This window comes from Capra hircus, chromosome 24 (genome assembly GCF_001704415.2).
Source record: "Capra hircus breed San Clemente chromosome 24, ASM170441v1, whole genome shotgun sequence".
In the NCBI taxonomy this organism is placed as follows: domain Eukaryota; kingdom Metazoa; phylum Chordata; class Mammalia; order Artiodactyla; family Bovidae; genus Capra; species Capra hircus.
Window position 1 is genome coordinate 61988313 of NC_030831.1, and position 19707 is coordinate 62008019.

At 47.9% G+C, this 19707-nt stretch overlaps 1 protein-coding gene across 1 annotated transcript in view; it reads left to right on the forward strand.

Moving 5' to 3' along the window:
- The window catches only part of SERPINB12 (serpin family B member 12), a 40114-nt gene extending 20718 nt beyond the window's left edge, over positions 1–19396 (forward strand). Inside the window, exons 9-16 of the mRNA XM_018039369.1 lie at positions 8207–8257; positions 9563–9744; positions 10919–10975; positions 13463–13591; positions 14017–14134; positions 14940–15082; positions 15518–15673; positions 18620–19396. Of these exons, the coding sequence (XP_017894858.1) occupies positions 8207–8257; positions 9563–9744; positions 10919–10975; positions 13463–13591; positions 14017–14134; positions 14940–15082; positions 15518–15673; positions 18620–19000 (1217 nt within the window). The 3' untranslated portion in view covers positions 19001–19396. The remainder of the gene's footprint in view (positions 1–8206; positions 8258–9562; positions 9745–10918; positions 10976–13462; positions 13592–14016; positions 14135–14939; positions 15083–15517; positions 15674–18619) is intronic.

Below are 19707 nucleotides of genomic sequence, written 5' to 3' on the forward strand. Positions count from 1 at the left end.
GGCTGCGCCCCCCCCCCCAGCTGCCCTGTGTTGGTGCAGTGTGGCTGCAGCAGGTTTTACCGGAGGAGGTGGGCTGCCTGCGCCTGCTCCTGTGCTGGCCCTCCCCCGAGTTCTCTCTGTGCTGGAAGAGACAGCTGTCGTGTCCTTCATACAGGCGCCTCATGGCTCAGACTCGCTCATAGCGTAAAAACACTCTCACTGGTAACATGAGGCTGTTCTTCCAAGTCCTTTGCCCAGAATACATGTCCCACGTGTCAGATTTATCTCCGATAATCAAACACAGTCTCTCCCGTGGTCCCTCTTTGAGGGTAGGGTTTCCAGGGCTGGCTCCACACTAACCTGGCCGTGCAGCCGGACATTGACCTTGACCTGTGTTGTGGGTCTGGCATTGTCTGGTGTTGCTCTTGCTCTTATTCTTTTCCTTGCTATGCGTACTTTCTCATTTGCATTGGGATTTTTCAGAATTTTAATCACGAAGGGAAAATGAATCTATTTACAATAAAGAGTGTGATTCTTAAATCTGTCTGAAGTCAGTAAATGCCATCTCTACTGACCTTTCATTGATCAAAATGTTTCCTCGTGAATAAAACATTTTTGTCATAAAATATGTATGATGTGTTACCAACTGACTTTTTTTAGTGACATACTTTCAAGCTCTTCATCCAAAAATGCAATAATACATACCCTATAAAGCTAATAATTCTTTCCAGTTATTTAGGAATAATACATCTTGTGCCAGTAATAATTCTTTTCCCAGCTTTCCACCCTAAGTACATATAAAGACATATAAAAAAAGATGAGAACTCACAGTAATTCTAAAATCTAAGAATGATGGCCAGTGGATCATCAGAATAAGGAGACACCTCTGCTGATTGCAAGTTGATGTGGCCGGGTGGAAAGGCATGGTTGAGAGGGGACCAGGTGAGGCGCCTGTGTGCCAACCTGCCTTATTTTCTTCCCACAACTGCCATCCCCTGAGTTCAGAAATACAAGATAGCGGCCAGTCTAAACTAAGGCACCCGTCTCTCTACTCGTGTTGCTGTGTCCCAGGCGGCGTCTGTGTGGGATGGACGTGCACACGCTGCTCTGCTCAGGTGGGCCACTGGCAAGGACCTATAGCAGAACACAGGGCGCCCTGCTCAGTGTCACGCGGCAGCCTGGGTGGGAGGGGTTTGGGGGAGAAGGGATACTCTTATATGTACGGCTGGGTCCCTCTGCTTTTCACCTGAGACCGTCACAACATTGTTAATCTGCTGTACCCCAATACAAAATAAAAAGTTAAAACGAGTCTGTTTTCTTTCTGAAACCCCTGAAAGACTGGATGAAACTCCCCAAGTCTGACTCAGAGGAAGGCGAGGACAGGCAGCGGGCTTCCCAGTCTAGGCAGCTTAGTCATTGCAAGTGAAGTCCTTCCGGGGAGCAAACACAGAATGAGCCCTGGTGGGGATGCTCTTGGGTTGTAGGGTGCCTCCCTGCTTTGCGTGCCAGAGAGTCAGGCCATCCGAGAGGAGACAGAACCACAGAACCACAGTAGATGGAACCCCTGAGACCCGGGCAATTAAGCTCAACGTTAGAGGCCCTCTGACTCTTTTTTCTACTCTCAAGCCAGCGAGAGCGACCCTTCAGTATGGCAGCTAGAGGCAGTGAGGGCCCGCCGGCTGGTGGGCTGCTGTGGGGGTGGAGAGCTAGCCAGGGCTGGCGAGTCGGGGGTGGGATCAGCACTTCTGGTCCAAGGTCTCCTTCGTCCACAAGGCTGCAGGCTGACACACGAGACAACATCGTCAGCAATGTGTTCATTCGCGTCGGCTCTCAGTGTTCTGGTAGGAGACCCGTGAACGCGCAGTGACTGGCAGGACCTCTGGCGCTCTCGACTTCATAGGCTCTGTTTGTTCTAATCTATTGCAACTCAAGTTCTCTTTGCATACATTTCCTTACAGATTTCTGCCTGGAATCGCTCCTCAGTTTTCCCGTAAACTGGGGCGAGCCGGAACCTGCAGTGCTTCGTCCCCGATGGCTGTTCACTCCTTTTGCACTTGCGGCCTTTAACAAGACTACCTTGCGGTGAACCTGTGCCGCAGGTCCGGTAAGGGGTGACGGGGAAAGGAGGCGGAGCGGTTGCCTCCGTGGATTTCTTTGCTCCAAGGTTGAATGCCAGCTTCATAGTTGTTCTTTCTTTGCTAATGTTGTATTGCTAATGTTGTATTCTTGCTTTTCCGAATCTAATGTCTTATTCTTTTCTTCTTACTCAATAAAAGCTCCACAAAATTTATCCCCATATTTGCACACCTCTTACCAGTATATCTCCATATTTAATATTTAATTTAAAAATTCTCATAACCTAATGCACAATTTTGCTTATAAATAATGATATCCATATTAGTGCATCAAACAGTGTTTTAACTACAAATGGCGAAGAGGATTTAAGAAGCAACCAGATGCATGACAGTGGCGCTGATGGAAATCCATGCAGGTTTTGTCAATTGACAGAGGTTCTGGATAAACCAGCCCATGTCCAAGGCTGAATACATGGGAGAAACCTACAGGGCTATAGAAAAAAGTAGTGCCAAATAAGGATGGGATACATCACGCCATGAGACTTCAGAACGTTACTTATGGCAAGAGCCAGAAGCGGGGTGTAGACAGTGTTCGGCCTGAAGACTCAGATTTAAGGAGGCTTCACGTTTATGGAATGGGAGCTGAAGTCAGCTGTGATAAGAAGTGAAAGAATGGGACAAAATAGAAGAAGACTACTAGGGAGCTAAAGGAGAAGGCAATGGCACCCACGCCAGCGCTCTCGCCTGGAGAATCCCGGGGACGGGGGGGCCTGGTGGGCTGCCGTCCATGGGGTCACACAGAGTCGGACACGACTGAAGCGACTTAGCAGCAGGGAGCTGAAAATACAACGTGTGTGTTAGTCGCTCCGTTGTGTTTGACTCTTTGTGACCCCACGGACTGCAGCCTGCCAGGCTCCTCTGCCCACGGGATTTCCCAGGTAAGAATACTGGAGTGGGTTGCCATTTCCTTCTCCAGGGAATCTTCCTGATCCAGGGATTGAACCCGTGTCTCCTGCAATGAGAAGCCCACACTGCAACTACAGAGTAGCTTCCGCTGCGAAAACTAGACGAGCCCAGGAACTAGATGAGTCAAAACTAGACGAGCCCAGAACTAGACAAGTCAGAACTAGAGGAGCCCAGAACTAGACGGGCCAAGAAACTAGACGGGCCAAAACTAGATGGGTCAAGAAGCTAGACGTGGCCCCAAAGCCCAGGAGCAGCAGTGAGGACCCAGCACCCTCAAAAGTACATAGATAAACCTTAAAAACATTGTTGCTCTTGTTGCTCAGTTGCTAAGCCATGTCTGACTCTTTGCGACTTCATGGACTACAGCCCTTCAGGCTCCCCTGTCTGCGCCATATCCTGGAATTTGCTCAAACTCATGTCCATGGAGTCGGTGATGCCATCCAACCATCTCATCCTCTGTCACCCCTTCTCCTCCTGCCCTCAGTCTTTCCCAGCATCAGGGTCTTTTCTAATACCAGGCTCCTGTCCACTGAATTCTCTCCAGGCAGGAATATTGGAGTGGGTTGCCATGCCCTCCTCTGTTCTGGCCTATCATTTGCCAAAACCACATTTAAGTGTTTAATGACAAGTCTTGCCCTCCAATAGAACAGGTCTTACATTCTTCTCCTTCAAGAGCATTTGGGCTATTCTTGGTGCTCTGCTATTCCATATAAATTTGGAATTGACTGGTTAATTTTTTGAAAAACGAAACCTCTTGGGATTTTGATTGAAATTGTAATTATCAATTTTGGGAGAATTGAAATTTTTACAGTATTGAGTCTTCCAAACCACAAAATATTTCCCACCATTTGCTTAAATCTTCTTAATGTTTCTATATTATGTTTGATATTTTTCTATTTATAGGTTTGCACATTTTTCAGTTTTAATATGAGATGCTTTTTTGATAATCTTTTAAATTGTACATTTAAGAAACTTTCAATTGCTAACTGTATGTTGCTAGTATATTAAAATATTTGATTTTTTAAAAATATTGACCTCACATTCAGCAATTTGCTCAGCTCACTTTTCAATTCTTACAATGTATGTGTGGGTTCCTTTGTAAATGATTATTCTGTGTTTTCACTTTGAGTCTTGAGACTTTAATGATTTAATCTATCAATTGTTAGTGCTTAAAGTTTCAGGTTTTAAAACTGATTTTCGTTGTGTAGTCGATTCACATTCTGTGTGAGTTTCTGCTGCACAGCAAAGTGTGTCACTTGCACACACAGGTCTATCCGCTCTTTGTAAGACTCTTTTCCCATATAGGTCATTGCAGAGTATTGAGTAGATTTCCGTGTATGATACACTAGGTCCTGATTAGACTGTATACACACACACACACATATTTATGTTGTGTTCTTGTTCAATTGCCAAGTCAAGTTCTACTCTTTGGGACCCCATGGACTGCCCCAGGCTGGGTTCCTCTGTCTCTCACCATCTCCAGGAGGAGTCTGCTCTATTTCATGTCCGTTGAGTTGGTGATTTTTTTATATATTAATAATAATGTACATATGTCAGCCCCAACCTCCCAGTTCATCCTTCCTCCGCACCCCTTTCCCTCCTTGGTGACCATAAGTTTGTTTTCTACATCTGTGACTCTTTTTCTGTTTTGTAAATAAGTTAATTTGTACTTTTTTTTTTTTTTTAAGATTTCACGTATAAGTGGTATCGTATGATTTGGTTCAGTTTTGAATGGAAGCAGTGATAGCAGACACACTTGTTTTCTGTCTGATCACAAATAGAATGCTGTTTTTTTTCTCTCTCTCCATTTCTTTCTGTGTATTGACTCCACTGAAGAACATGTGGTTATGAGTGGGATTCCCACTCAATGTGTGAAGACGCCAACGTTCGCTCCATTAATGTGCTGGTTCTGAGAAGCCCCCAGAGGGGTCTTCACAGACCTTGATAAACCGATACAGAGTTTATCTAAAGGAGACTATATATCAGATTTGCCAAGGAATTTGGGGGAAGCAAAAACAGTGAAAGGGCTTGGCTAGATAATTAAAACACGCTTGTTTCAGGTGAGCTGTCCTATAGGCAGAACCAAAGACAGAGATGCTTGTTCAGGTCCTTTGCGGGGTGGAGGGGAGGGGAGTGATCCTCAGAGAGACACAGGGCAGGGCAAGGGGCAAGTCAGCCACCCTGAGGCCTCAAGTGGAGGCCGGCTGCTGCGACCCTATGGGGGCTCTGGAGGACACGCTCCACCAGAAAACTGCCTCATTCTGATGCAAGGGACCCGTCTGTCCTTTACCCTTCTGCAGGTGAGTCATACCTGAGGTGTGGCTCGGCTGGGGGCAGGCTGCTGCCTAGCTTCCCAGGCAGGTGGCTCCCAATGAGCTGGAAATCATCTGACTGACAAAGGCTGGCTATGAAGTCTCAGGCAGAACAGCAAGTGGGCGGCAGGGGCGGCGGGGGCAGCCCAACGGGGCCCTGGAGCGTCCATGCCTTTTAATGAAGGATGAGAATCTTATAGGCAGTATCAGTAACAGACATGGGAAGTTGTGCCAAAACTTGGGGTGGGGAAGGGGGAAACCATTAGTGCCCCGGTTTGGGGCCTAGCTCTTTCCTCTCCTCACTCCTGAGCATAGAAAGCAGTCTCCTGTTTCCTAACCACCCACCCATTTCCTACCTTTAGGATCGTTTTGATACAGGAAGGAAGAAACTGACAGAAAAATGGGATTGGAGGTTGTGATGACATTGACAATTAGGTTTAGGGAAAACAATAATGAGATCTATGCAAAGAGAGGAGGGCTTCCCTGGTGGCCCAGCGGTCAAGAATCCACTTGCCGAAGGGACCTGCAGGAGACCTGGGTTTGATCCCTGGGCCCAGAAGATCCTCTGGAGGTCATGCCAACCCACTCTAGTATTTTTGCCAGGATAATCCCATGGATTACCATGGGATCGCAGAGTCGGACACAACTGAAGGTACTGAGCATGCATACACACAGCCAAAGGGAGGGATTGCAGAGTCCAGCAGCTGGTAGCAGGAACAGTTCCTGCTGATGGCAGCATCCAAAGCGTGGCCCTGCGCATGAGCTACAAGCCAGAGGGAAGGTGAGGGCCGGGGGCAGGGAGGTCACTGACACGCGCGTGGAGACACAGAGAGGGGTGGCGGCTGGCAGGGGGAGAGGAAGACCTGTGACAAGGACCAGGCGGGCTTCTGGAGGGGGAAAGGATGGGGCCATCTCTAAAGGAAACCCTGAAGGTGACTGGAGAAAGAAAGGCTTGGCAGAAGCAGAAGTAAGCAGAGAGCCAAGGAATGGAGACCCCACCTCCTGATTGCAAGATGAGAGTGGTTGTCCCCAGGAGAAGACTTTGTGGTCTGCGGTGGTCTTCGGGGGAAAGCCAGGTTTTCCCGTCAAAGTGAGGTGGTAGGAAAAATGCTTTAGTAGAAAGCAGAGGGCTTATGGAGTTCAGTGGGAACTAGAACCGAGAGTCCAGGGTCACAGAGAAAGGGACTAGGAGATATCAACCGGTGGACATATTAAAACATAGAGCACTATGGCCAGCTCAAAGATCTTTGCTATTTTATTTATTAAAAAAATAATCATTTTATTTTATTTTTTAGTGTTTTCCTTTATTTGGTTGCATTGAGCAAATTGTGAATATTGAGATTGGTACGGACGTATGTTATCCATGGTCTTAGCAGCTGCCTCACTAAGCTGCTTCTTTAGACAGTAGGTGAGAGGGAAGAGCTGAGATGGCCTTCTAGGATCCGCTGCTTGGCAACGGTGACAAACCCTCACACACTTCACCAATGAGAATCACCTAGAGGTCCAGCAGAGCCAGTAGGGATACCCTAGGGGTGGCAGGAAAGGCTGGGATTTGGAGGTGTAACTTCCTAATGCACTTTCAAAAATAGTATTGTTTTCCTGAAATCAGTGAGCTTGTTGGATGTTCACGAATTGTTGGCACTTATTCCAGTGTCTGGTGCCTAGTGGTGAAGAATCTGCCAGCTAATGCAGGAAATGCAGGAGGCCTGGGTCCGATCCCTAGATCTCGAAAACCCCTGGAAAAGGAAATGGCAACCCACTCCAGTATCCTTGCCTGGGAAATCCCGGACAGAGGAGCCTGGCAGGCTACAGTCTATGGCGTTGCAAAACAGTTGGACACGATTTAGTGACTAAGACAACAACAACCAGTGTCTGGTACACAGTAAACTCTCAACAAATGTTCGGTAAATGAATTAAAATGAGACATTTCATAATGAATGAGCAGAATCCTTGAGAACAGGGGTGGTGTGGGTGTTGCCTCTCCAGTTTTTCTCAGTACCTTTTCTCTTTTCTAGGAAGTTAGCTTTCATACTCTTCTTCTTTTTCTGCATTTGGTAACCCCAAGTCATGCAACTGCGAAGTTAACTTTACTGCGGAGTCTGGTCTTGTCAGGACAGCGCCCTGTGCGTCTGTGGTTAGGAAGTATGGTCTCACTCAGATGTTTACCCAGGCTGTAAACCAGCGCTTCCTGACCTTGGCTGCACACCAGGATCGCCTGAGGTGATAAAAAATTCTGACTCCTGTTCCTGCCTTAAGGATGCTGACTCAGTTGTCTGGTGGGGGGGGGGTGGGGGCAGGTGGGGGTGGGGCCGGGGTCGCCTGGCCGTAGATTTTCTTTTTTGTTTCCCAGGGCATTTTGCTGTGCATCCAGAGTGGAAAACCAGTGGTCTGAATGGTTCTTTTCAGAGGGTCCCCTATATCATTAGGGAGGAAGACCTCTTATCGCTGTCTGCCCCCACCCCCAGCATGGGACGTAATTCATTTCTCTTGGTCATTCCAGTCCCTTTCATCCCGGGGTGTATTCCTGCTTTCAGTCTCATGTTGTCATCCGGCTAATTTAGATCTCCTTATGCTTGGGCCCCTAAAAGAATGTCAGAGAGCCTTTGGAGACGTGAGAGTTGGAGCTCTAGTCCTCTATGTCCAGGTGTGTATCGCTCACAACACAGTTGCTGACAACTTCAAGTGCAGAACTTCGTGATCATGAAGAAAAGAACAGAAAATTCAGTCTGTGGTTTTGTTGTAACCCTTGCATGCTAATTTTATTAGGGAAATAGCCATTGAGAAACCGAAGCTTGTTTCACGGGAAATGCGAGCCAGGATGACTAGGGAGAGGCAGAGAGAGCTATAAATTGAAGACTTCACCTGCTCGTTTAGCACAGGCTTCCTGGTTCCTTGCCCTGTCGCCTCTGTCTTTCCAGAAACCAGGTAAGTTCCTTCTGCACCACCTTAAGATTTCTGTGTTATGAGGGCCCCCCTGTCTGTTAGTTTGAAAGAAGTGCTTTTCCTGTACTAATCCCAAGTACCTAACTTGCCTTGGGGTGGTTTTGTTTAATTCAGTGTTTACCCAGCCGTGACAATGTTATCTTGTCTGACAGTTAAGTTAATTCATTTTATTTTTGAGTGAACCTGCAAGAAATCCTTGCAAGGAAACATGGGATTGAAATGGAAGTTTAAACAGCAGATGGAATGCCTTTGCAGGGATGAGCCCTTGAGAGCAAAAATCCCTCAGAGTAGGCTTTTGATTGGCTTTAATCTCATTTTTGTTTTAAGATTTTTCTTTATTAACTAGTTGTAATTTGTCTGGTGAAAGTGAAAGCTTTAGCCACTCAGTCGTGTCTGACTCTTTTCGACCCTACAGACTGTAGCCGGCCAGGCTCCTCTATCCATGGAATTCTCCAGAAAAGGATACTGGACTGGGTAGCCATGGCCTTCACCAGGGGACTGTCCCAATCCAGGGGTCGAGCCTGGGTCTCCTGTGTTGCAGGCAGATTCAGCTGGTGAAGGAGAAAATACAAAGCATGTTCTAGTTATTTTTGGTAAATGGTAACTGCTCTCTAACTTTTGTGAGATGAACAAAAGTCATATGAACTCACTGCATAAGCTTGAAGCAATATAGAAAGCTACATAAAGAAGCTCTTTTGCCCCAGTTACTAATCCATGGCCAGACGTCTGTCACTGCCCTCTAAGGAGCGTTCAGCCTGGGGTCAGCCTTGCATGCAGCTAGGGACTGGGGTTTAGGAGCTCTCGTGTATCTGGTCACTTTGTGCTGGATTTGAAGCAACTGAGAAAACAGTGTCAGAGAAGGCCACTTTGCTCTTGTTGAGGCTGGATCCGAGAACTCTGCTTGGACTTGAGGGCAACCCTTCCTACAGAACAAGCCCCTGGCCTTATTCTCAGGCAGCGGGACACGCCCGACATGGGAGGGCCAGGCTGAGCCAGGCCGGGAGGGGCGGCGGGCAGGCAGGTGCGGGCAGTTCGGACAGAAGGAGAGAGAGCAGAGCCTCTAGGGGGTTCACCCTGCTCCCTGGGACACGGGAACCCAGAGCTGCGGTGACGCCTTGCGATTCACATCCCGTCAAGAGCAGGGCTGGGAAGTGACCTTTCGCTGCGAGGGTGAAACTCCCTACGTCCTGGCTCAGCGCCCGAAGAGAAGCGGGAGGGGGCGGCCCGACACGAAGCCCTGCGGCTGAGCGCACGGGGCTGGCCGGGTTCTGGTTGCTGTTGTTCCAGGTCCCGCTGGAATCATCATGGACTCGCTGCTCCCAGCAAGCGCTCGGTTGGGGTTGGATCTTTTCAAAGACCTGAGTAAAACAGATGAGGGCAACATCTTGTTTTCCCCTGCGGGCATCTCAACCACCATTGGAATGCTGCCCCCGGTGACCCGAGGAGCCGCCGCCACCCAGGAGCAGGAGGTAGCGCGGGCTTCCCCCGCTTTCCAGCCGCAGGCTTGTCTCTGGGGCAGCACTCTGGCATTACCTCGAAAACCTGCCTCCTTTGATCCGGGGCCAAGAAAAGACAGCATCTATCTGAACAGGGCGATTTCAGGTCTATCAGCAAAGTCCTTTCCCCTCTTCCAATAACATCATGTCTTCTGCACCTAAATGCTTGAGATTCCTTTGGGTGAGTGTCTTTGTCCAAAGCAATTCAGTTCAGTTCAGTCACTCAGTCCTGTCCAACTCTTTGCAACCCCATGGACTGCAGCATGCCAGGCTTCCCTGTCCACCACCAACTCCCAGAGCTTACTCAAACTCACATCCATCAAGTCAGTGATGCCATCCAACCATCCCACCCTCTGTCGTCCCCTTCTCCTCTTGCCTTCAATCTTTCCCAGCATCAGGGTCTTTTCCAATGAGTCAGTTCTTTGCATCAGGTGACTAAAGTATTGGAGTTTCAGCTTCAGCATCAGTCCTTCCAATGAATATTCAGGACTGATTTCCTTTAGGAATGGACTGGTTGAATCTCCTTGCAGTTCAAGGGACTCTCAAGAGTCTTCTCCAATGCCACAGTTCAAAGCATCAATTCTTCGGTGCTCAGCTTTCTTTATAGTCCAACTCTCACATCCACACATGACTTCTAGAAAAACCATAGCTTTGACTAGACAGACCTTTGTTGGCAAAGTAGTGTCTCTGCTATTTAATACGCTGTCTAGGTTTGTCATAGCTTGCTCCTTTTCTTCCAAGGATCAAGCGTCTTTTAATTTCATGGCTGCAGTTGCCATCTGCAGCAATTTTGGAGCCCCCTAAAATAAAGTCAGCCACTGTTTCCTCATCTGTTTGCCATGAAGTGGGAAAGCCTTTAAGCGCATAATTAAAGGCAGAGCCAGAAGGACATAGCCTCCTGGGGGAAATGACGTGATTCCCATGGTGTGAATGACGCGTCAGGGAGGGGCGAGTGAAGGGGCTGACGGGCAGAGGTGAGATCAGAGCGCAGCCCAGAACTTCCCGTGATCTTGCAGGGACGGCACTGTTCCCTGTGTGCCATGGAGGCCTGTCTAACCGACATGCGGTTTACCCTGACTGGGCCCCTGCGGGCTTTTCTCTGCTCTCACCACTGACATGGTACTTTTTTTTTTTTTTTTCTTCCTAGGTGCCTTTCTTTGAAAAAGACACAGAAAGCTCAAGAATCAAAGCTGAAGAAAAAGAGGTGGGGCGACATGGGCTTCCCTGGTGGCTCACTGGTAAAGAAGCCACCTGCCAAGGCAGGAGACGTGGGCTTAATCTCTGGGTTGGGAAGATCCCCCGGAGAAGGAACTGGCAACCCGCTCCAGTATTCTTGCCTGGGGAATCCCATGGACAGAGGAGCCTGGTGGGCTGCAGTCTGTGGGGTCGCAAAACAGTGACTCAGCGACTAAACAGCGAACAGCAGGACCTGTCTTATAGCGTCCAGCGATGACTTGGCAGATGTGGGAGCCCTGGGGAAGCGGGTAGAAGATGCGATTCTTATTGTTAAGCAATAATAACAACGGCAGCCAAACAAGGTGGCTTATGGAGTGTCAACCAATAGTAAACCCTAGAGTTAAGAGGAGACCTCAGCTTTAGTGCTCACTAACCGCTAGGATACATGCCCATAAAGGCAAATAGACTGACAGTCCCTGTGGCAGAGGGAGTGTGTTTGGAGTTGGCACGTGCGTGTGCTGAGTCACTTCAGTCGTGTCCGACTCTTCGTGACCCTGTGGACTGTAGCCCACTGGGCTCCTCTGTCCATGGAATTTTCCAGGCAAGAATACTGGAGAGGGTTGCCGTTTCCTTCTCCAGAGGATCTTCCCGACCCAGGGATCTAACCCGTGTTCCCCGTGTCTCCTGCTTTGGCAGGCGAGCTCTCTCCCATCAGCGCCACCTGGGCAGCCCATTTCGGAGTTAAGGTCAAATCCTGGCTTCATCACTTAACAGGTGTGCTAGTGTGTGAAGTTGCTCACCTTTAAGCCTCTGTAAAGTGTCTAGTGGAGCAACCAGGACACCTGGCGGCTCACCCCATGGCGCTGCGGCAGTAGTGGGTGACACTGTCACTACAGACTTCCCTGGTGGCTCAGATGGTAAAGAATCTGCCTGCAGTGCAGGAGACCCAGGTTTGATCTCTGGATCAGGAAGATCCCCTGGAGAAGGAACTGGCAACCCACTTCACTATTCCTGCCTGGAGAATTCCATGGGGTCACAGAGTCAGACACAACTCAGTGACTAACACTTTTATCACGTTCTTTTCTTATTTTAAGGACCTTTTCCTACTCTGTTGATGTTTTATCGAAAACTGTTAGGCCAGGACCAACGACTTCCTGAGGTCCCTTCCGGCTCTGCTGCTGCTGCTGCTGCTGCTGAGTCGCTTCAATCGTGTCCGACTCTGTGCGACCCAGAGACGGCAGCCAGCGAGGCGCCCCCGTTCCCGGATTCTTCCAGCTCTAGGGCTATAGCATTCCTCACTCACGGGACAGTCTGTGCAAACACGGGAGAGAGTCCGTGGGTCAGGGCTGGCATCCAGAGACGAGTAGAGCTCCCTGGGAGGCCGCGTCTGCCAGGACCGCTCTCACAGCCCTTTTCCCGCCCGCATAGATTGTGGCTCAAGTCCCGCAACGGTGTGAGCCATTCGTTTCACGATCCCACATGGCCAGGCTGTCTGCGCGGCTGGGTTCATACAGGAGGAGTCAGGCTTCCTTGCGGAGTATGACACTGGGTTCATATACGAGGAGTCAGGCTTCCTTGCGGAGTATATACAGCAAAGGCGGGTCCAACAGCTGCTCCATTGTGCAGTCAGTCTATCAGCGCTCACAGCTGACGTCAGGCACTTCCTCTCCCAAGCATGGTCCCAGCAGAGTCCTTGCAAGCTAGAAAAAGGCTCACCTTGGGTGGCAGATGCCTGCTCCTAGGTGAAGAGCTTTCAATCTTCCGCCATTGAGTGTGGTGTTACCTGCGGGCTTTTCACATATGGCATTCTGTCCGTGGGATTCTCCAGGCAAGAATACTGGAGTGGATTGCCATGCCCTCCTCCACGGGATCTTCCTGACCCAGGGATCCAACCGAGTCTCTCTGGTGTCTTGCGCCGGCAGGCGTGTGCTTTACCGCTGACCCACCGCGGAGGCGCAGTGATGACCGCACGGCTTTGCTAGCTTCTACTCAGGAGCGCCCCCTGGTGTCTGTTTGTAGTGCTGCAGACTGGGGTGCGTGTTGATGGTCTTTGTGCTCAGGGACCAACCTGGTGCCTGTTCCTCTTGACGCTTAGATTCAGGCAAGACACAAACCAGTCCCTCAGACAGCCTCTGAAAAGTCAGAGTGTTGGACACACCCTCCACACGCTTCTCTCCTCAGGGAGTTGGGGTTGAGAGTTTTCCCCCAATCACACCATGAGGTGTGGCAGGGAGAAACTGGTGTGTGACCGTCATGAATTGTCCTGCTGGGCTTTGATGCAGTCTCCTCCTGGGTTCATGCTTCTCCGGGCTACAGGGATCTCTGAGCTGGTATCCTGGGTTTCTTGTGTTGTCGTTAACTGGTGTTTCCAGTGGGGAAAGAACGGCGTCCAGAACCTACACCGAGCTCATGGACGACCCCCCAGGCTGCCGTGTCTTCCGGTTGCGGGGAGGGCGGTGACTCCGGGTTTACTGTTGCCGAGATGACTCACTGAGTCTTTGCTTTGACTTTGAAGTTGGAGGCGACAGAAGAGATGCATCGCCAGCTCCAAAGGGTTTTGAGTGAGATAAGCAAGCCCAGCGATGATTATGAACTGAAAATAGCCAACCGGCTGTTTGGAGAAAAGACATACCTCTTCCTTCAAGTGAGTTTTGCTGAGTTCACAACGTCTGTGAGCGGTACTCAGGAATGGCCAAATGACTCTGCTAAGACTGGGATCTTTGGGGCAAGCTGCCTAATTTGAGCGCCTGACTCAGCCCACATCACTGGGGGTGTCCCTCCCACCTCTCCCTCTCGCCCTCCACCCCACCCACCTCCCGACCTGTTCTCCAGCTACCCAGACCTTTTGGGAGCTTCTTTTTCATCTTCACAGTCTGACTTTTGCCCTAACCCTGTTGGACCTGCGCAAAAAAATGCATGGAAGTGCTCAAAGCGACCCACCCAGGCCCCAAAAGATCTCTTCTTATGACGTTAGCCACCTTCATGCACAGATGAACTTATTTAGAAATGACGGCAATGGGTAAACTGAATTTTAAAGCTATTTCTATTCCTTCCCTGTTTCTCCTAAAGAAATACTTAGATTATGTTGAAAAACATTACCATGCTTCTCTGGAACCTGTTGATTTTGTAAACGCAGCAGATGAAAGTCGAAAGAAGATTAATTCCTGGGTTGAAAGCCAAACAAATGGTAGTGTATGGATGAGTCGTTCATCATAAAAACACTTCTGAGCACCTGCTGTGAGTGAAGCCCTGTGCTGGACGCTGCATAGGGTATAAGGGTACACAAGCTTTGGGCGGGGACCTGAGATGGGTATTTCAGGTTGGAGGGGCAGGACTGGAGCCAAGGAGTGGGGGAACCCACTGCCGACAGTGGAATGGCCTCAGCAGATGTGGAGAGAGCCAAGGGGATTGGGCAGAGGACCACAGGAAGCCAACTTCGTGGAGACACGTAGTGGAGAATTATTTGCGCATAGCTGGGGATCGCAGTGACTTTGGGGCTCCTGATACCTGGCTTATGTCTGTCGTGAGGTCATATTTGACTTTTACGTGAGCACCTTTCTTTCTGAGTCTGGGTCCATAAGTAAAAATGTCAGAGGGCTCCTTTCTCTCGGTCAGTGAGAAGCATCAGCTCAATAAAGACGCGCCTGGCCCCTTGCGGCTGGGCCTCCTGCACGGACAGCCTTGAGCCTTGTCGGCAGCAGGGACTCGAGGAAGCCCCGCCTCCTCCGCCCCGCCTCAGCAGAGGCAATCTGACTCCAGAGCCTGAGCTCTTAGCCCTTACACCTCAGTTTATCCTGTGGGATAAATTGGCGATGGGCAAAGTGAGAACCTCCTATGATTTCTGCCAGCGAACTCTTTGTCAGCTAAGCCTTCAGGTGCTGACCTGGCTGAGGTTTGAACGATCGGTCAAGTCCATGTTCACCGTATCTGACGTGTAGCACTTGTAATTTTGAAGATGGACCCATTTTGTTCTTGTTGCTGTTCATTTGCAGAAAAAATCAAGGACCTGCTTCCAGACGGCTCTTTAAGCAGCTCCATCAAGCTGGTGGTGGTGAACATAATTTATTTTAAAGGGCAATGGGACAGGGAGTTTAAGAAAGAAAATACCAAGGAGGAGGAATTTTGGCTGAATAAGGTATGTTCTTTAATTAATTCGTGTGATATGCTTACAGATAAAATGTAGAATCTGAAGTCATATTTGAGCAAATGTACATGGTATATGACTTCCCAGGTGGTTCAGTGGTAAAGAATCTGCCTGCTAATGTAGGAGACACAGGTTCAATCCCTGGATCAGGAAGATCCCCTGGAGGAGGAAATGACAACCCATTCCAGTATTCTTGCCTGAAAAATCTGATGGACAGAGGAGCCTGGCAGGCTACAGTCCAAAGGGTCACAAAGAGTCAGACACAACTTAGCCACTAAACAACAACAGTGTGAGATATATATATATATAATGCTGATTCCTAGGCTCTGTTCTTTAGCATGGTCTTAGGTTGAGCCAATTACTTTGGGGAGCCCCCTTGGTGGCCTTCCGCCCCTTGACACCTCGAGCTCTGCTGACTCATTGCAGAGCACGAGCAAGTCTGTGCTGATGATGACACAGCGCCAGTCTTTTAGCTTCAAGACCCTGGAGGACGTGCCAGCCAAAATTCTGGGCCTTCCGTATCGAAACCATGACCTCAGCATGTTCTTGCTGCTGCCCAATGACATCGACGGTCTGGAGAAGGTAAAGCCTTGCCTCTTCCTTGTTCTGCCTTCATCTCCCGAGGCTCTCTGTCTCAGAGCTTGTTTCTGGGTGAGTCTGGAGTTAGGGCTCTCATCTGGAGCTGGTGAAATAGAAAATATTTCTGTCTCTCTCTGCAGCAGGTAAAGATGGGTATCTAAAGAGGAGCATTAAATGGTGCCAGGTTTGTCGAGAAGAACCAACGCTAAAACATTTGGGGATGAGATAACATGAACATTTGAGGTCATACAGGAGTTCTAAAGATCACCCACCATTCTCCGAAGTGGTTGATCTCTGTGGACCCTCTTTCCCAGGGAAAAAAATCACCTATGCACATAGACAGCAATTTTGAATTCTAGTCACAGGCTATTGGACTTCCTGAGTTCCTTTTTCAGACATTTCATTTTTAAAAAGACTTTTTTAGGGCAATTTTATGTTTACAGCAAAACTTAGAGGCAGGTACAGAGATGTCCAATACACCTTGTGCCCCACGTACCGTAGCCTCCCCATAATCGGCATCACTCACCAGTGTGTTTTTTTTTTTAAACTCCAAATAAACCTACCTCGACTCATAATAAAAGTCCATAGGACCCTTAATCATAAATCCCTTGATGTAGTCCTGCCCACTGGTTGCTCAGACAGTAAAGAATCTGCTTGTACTGCAGGAGACCTGGGCTTGATTCCTGGGGTGGGACAGTCCCCTGGAAGAGGGAATGGCAACCCGCTCCAGGATTGTTGCCTGGAAAATCCCATGGACACAGGAGCCTGGCAAGCTATAGTCCATGGGGTCGAAAAAAGTCAAACACAACTGAGTGACTAACACTTAAACTAGAGCTACTTTGTAGTTAAAATATTGATGTGGTGAGTAGCCTGTACTTTGGAGAACAGGAGGGTTGTTTTAAATCCCTGTTCTTCTACTTAGTAGCTTTCTACCCTTTGAAGTTTCTTAATTTCTTTGAACCTCAATATTTTCTCATTTATAAAATGAGTTCCATAGCTCTTAATGTGTGTTGTAATGATTAATATACACACACACACACACACACACACACATACATATACATATACATCCTGGACTAACCCTAACCCTAACCCTAACCCTAGAATGGATCTGAAAAGTGAAGTTGCTCAGTCGTGTCCGACTCTTTGCGACCCTGTGGACTATAGCCTACCAGGTTCCTCCATCCATGGGATTTTCCAGGCAAGAGTACTGGAGTGGGTTGCCATTTCCTTCTCCAGGAGATCTTCCCGACCCAGGGATTGAACGTGGGTCTCCCACATTGCAGGCAGACGCTTTACTGTCTGAGCCACTAGGAACGTCCAGAATGGATGTAGGACATGAAAAACACTCGCCTAGAATGCTTCCAGTTCTTGGAAAGTGCTCAGTGAATTGGTGGGTGCTGTATTATTAAGATACTAGATGCCATTCTGCTTCTGTGAAATGTGTTTAGCAGCATTGCTGCTGCTGCTGAGTCGCTTCAGTCGTGTCCGACTCTGTGACCCCATAGACAGAAGCCCACCAGGCTCCCCCGTCCCTGGGACTCTCTAGGCAAGAACACTGGAGTGGGTTGCCATTTCCTTCTCCAACGCATGAAAGTGAAAAGTGAAAGAGAAGTCGCTCAGTTGTGTCTGACTCTTCGAGACCCCATGGACTGCAGCCCACCAGACTCCCCTGTCCATGGGATTTTCCAGGCAAGAGTACTGGAGCAGGGTGCCATTGCCTTTTCCATTAGCAGCATTATATGTTGGCAAATATGTTGGGAAAGCAAAATGACAGGATGGGTGCAAGCTTTATGAGATTGACACACTGCTTACTGTTCTAACAAGCACTTATCTGCAAGCTTTAAAAGTATTCATAATCTGACTCAAAAGCTCCAGTTGTGGGAATTACTGTAGGGAAATATTTCAAGAATAAAATTTACTTTCTGAGCCAAATCAGCAACATCTTCGTTAAATACATGGTGGCTCAGCTGGTAAAGAATCTGCCTGCAATACAGGAGACCCAGGTTCCATCCCTGGGTAGGAAAGATCCCCTGGAGAAGGGAATGGAAAGCGACTCCAGTATTGCTGTCTGGAGAAGTCCATGGCCAGAAGAGCTTGGCAGGCAGAGTCCACGGGGTTGCAAAGAGTCAGACACTAGGATGCTCGGCTTGAAATTTATATAATAATAGTCATAATTTTTTTATTAATAGATACCGCACCCACAGTATCTATCAGCGTCCACTTGCTACGTATTTAGATGATGGTAGAATGAGTGAAGGGCTTCCCTGGGGGCTCAGACAGTAAAGCAAAATGAATGAAGGGACGAGTGTTGGGTGGAGTTTGTCAGCTTGGTGGAGATATCTATCAGTTTGAAGCTACTTAGAGATATGCAGTGCTGTGAAAGTATATTTACTTTATGACAAGAAAAGTAGATACTCAATGTAGTTGCAACTGTATAAATTCATAGTAATATAAATTATATATAAATTATAAATTATATAGTAATTATATATTATAGTAATTATAATTACTATATTATAGTAATTATAAATTATATATAAAAATTATATTATAATTTTATATATAATAGATATATATATATAAATAGATAAACTATATGATAATACTCATTATATAAGATAGTATATAAATTATATAATACATATGTAGACAAAGATTAAAGGGGAATAGTAAAAAATGAAATAATAGATATTAAATTGATAGAATAAGAAATGACTTTAAAAATTTATTTACATGCGATAGAGTTTTCATACAGACAGATAATTTAAATATAGAAATATAAGACAAGTGGCTGGTGCATATATATATATATATATAAATAGCAGTTGAGTGAAATAAAATTTCGGTCTCACTTGTTACTAAAGCTAATATTAATAATTAGTATTGCACTGTTTTGAATTTGCACTGATGATCAAGCTGTTCTTCCCGCTTTTTTTTCCTTAACAGATTATAGATAAAATAACTCCTGAGAAGTTAATAGAGTGGACTAGCGTGGGGCGTATGGAAGAGAGGGCCGTGGACTTGCACTTGCCCCGGTTCCGGGTGGCGGGCACTTACGACCTGGAAGCCACCTCCGCGGGGCTGCGCGCTGCCGGCCTCTCGGGGAGCCCCGAGGGCGCCGGGCTGCGCGCCCAGAGGCTGCTGCACAGGTCGGTGCTGGAGCTGACCGAGGCGGGCACGGAGGCTGCGGCCGCCACCGCAGTGGGCTTCGCCGTCACGCCGGCCCAGGACTGGGAACGTTTCCACTGCAATCACCCTTTCCTGTTCTTCATCAGGCACAACGAGTCCGACAGCGTCCTTTTCTTTGGCCGATTTTCTTCTCCTTAGTGCAGTTCCTGCCTTGGCGTAAAGCAACCACCACCACCGCTGCCGGGGTGTTCGCAGGCTTATGGAAATACCCGCTCTTTAAAAAATTGTTTTACTTGAATTCCAGCCTTACCATCAAAATCAATGATTAATGACTGCAGTAGTGCATATATTTACAGCTTTTCCTGAAACGGAAATGTTTTGCTTGTGACGTGCAGATAGCAGGTCAAATCAAGGCTCCTTAATGACCTTCCACCGTCTTCCTGTAGGAGGTCAACGCCTTGTGCTTTGGTGCGCTAATGGAGAGGAGCAGCCTCTTCGGTGAAGACTGTGGACTAGGGGTTTTGAGACGCCCACCGTTCTAATATTTTGGTAGATTATAATACCGGAGTAAAAGAAAACAAAAATTTATATTCAGTTCATGTGTGGCTTTTTTATTTCTTAGCATATAGTGCGGCAAACTGAACCTAGGAAAGAGAATAGAGAAACACGTTAGCAAAACATAAAGTAAAACTCAAAACGCCAAACAAAATAAAACAATCTGCCAGGCAGAGAGGATTCCCGTATGTTCGTCCTCAGCTCCAACAGTGGATTATTCCTTGTCAATTTCATGAGCATTTTGATATTGTGAAATAAATGTGATCATAAAACACACCATTTTAGGCCTAGAACTTGACAAATTTTGATAAATGCGCACATGAAAACACTATCACACCCAGAATACAGAA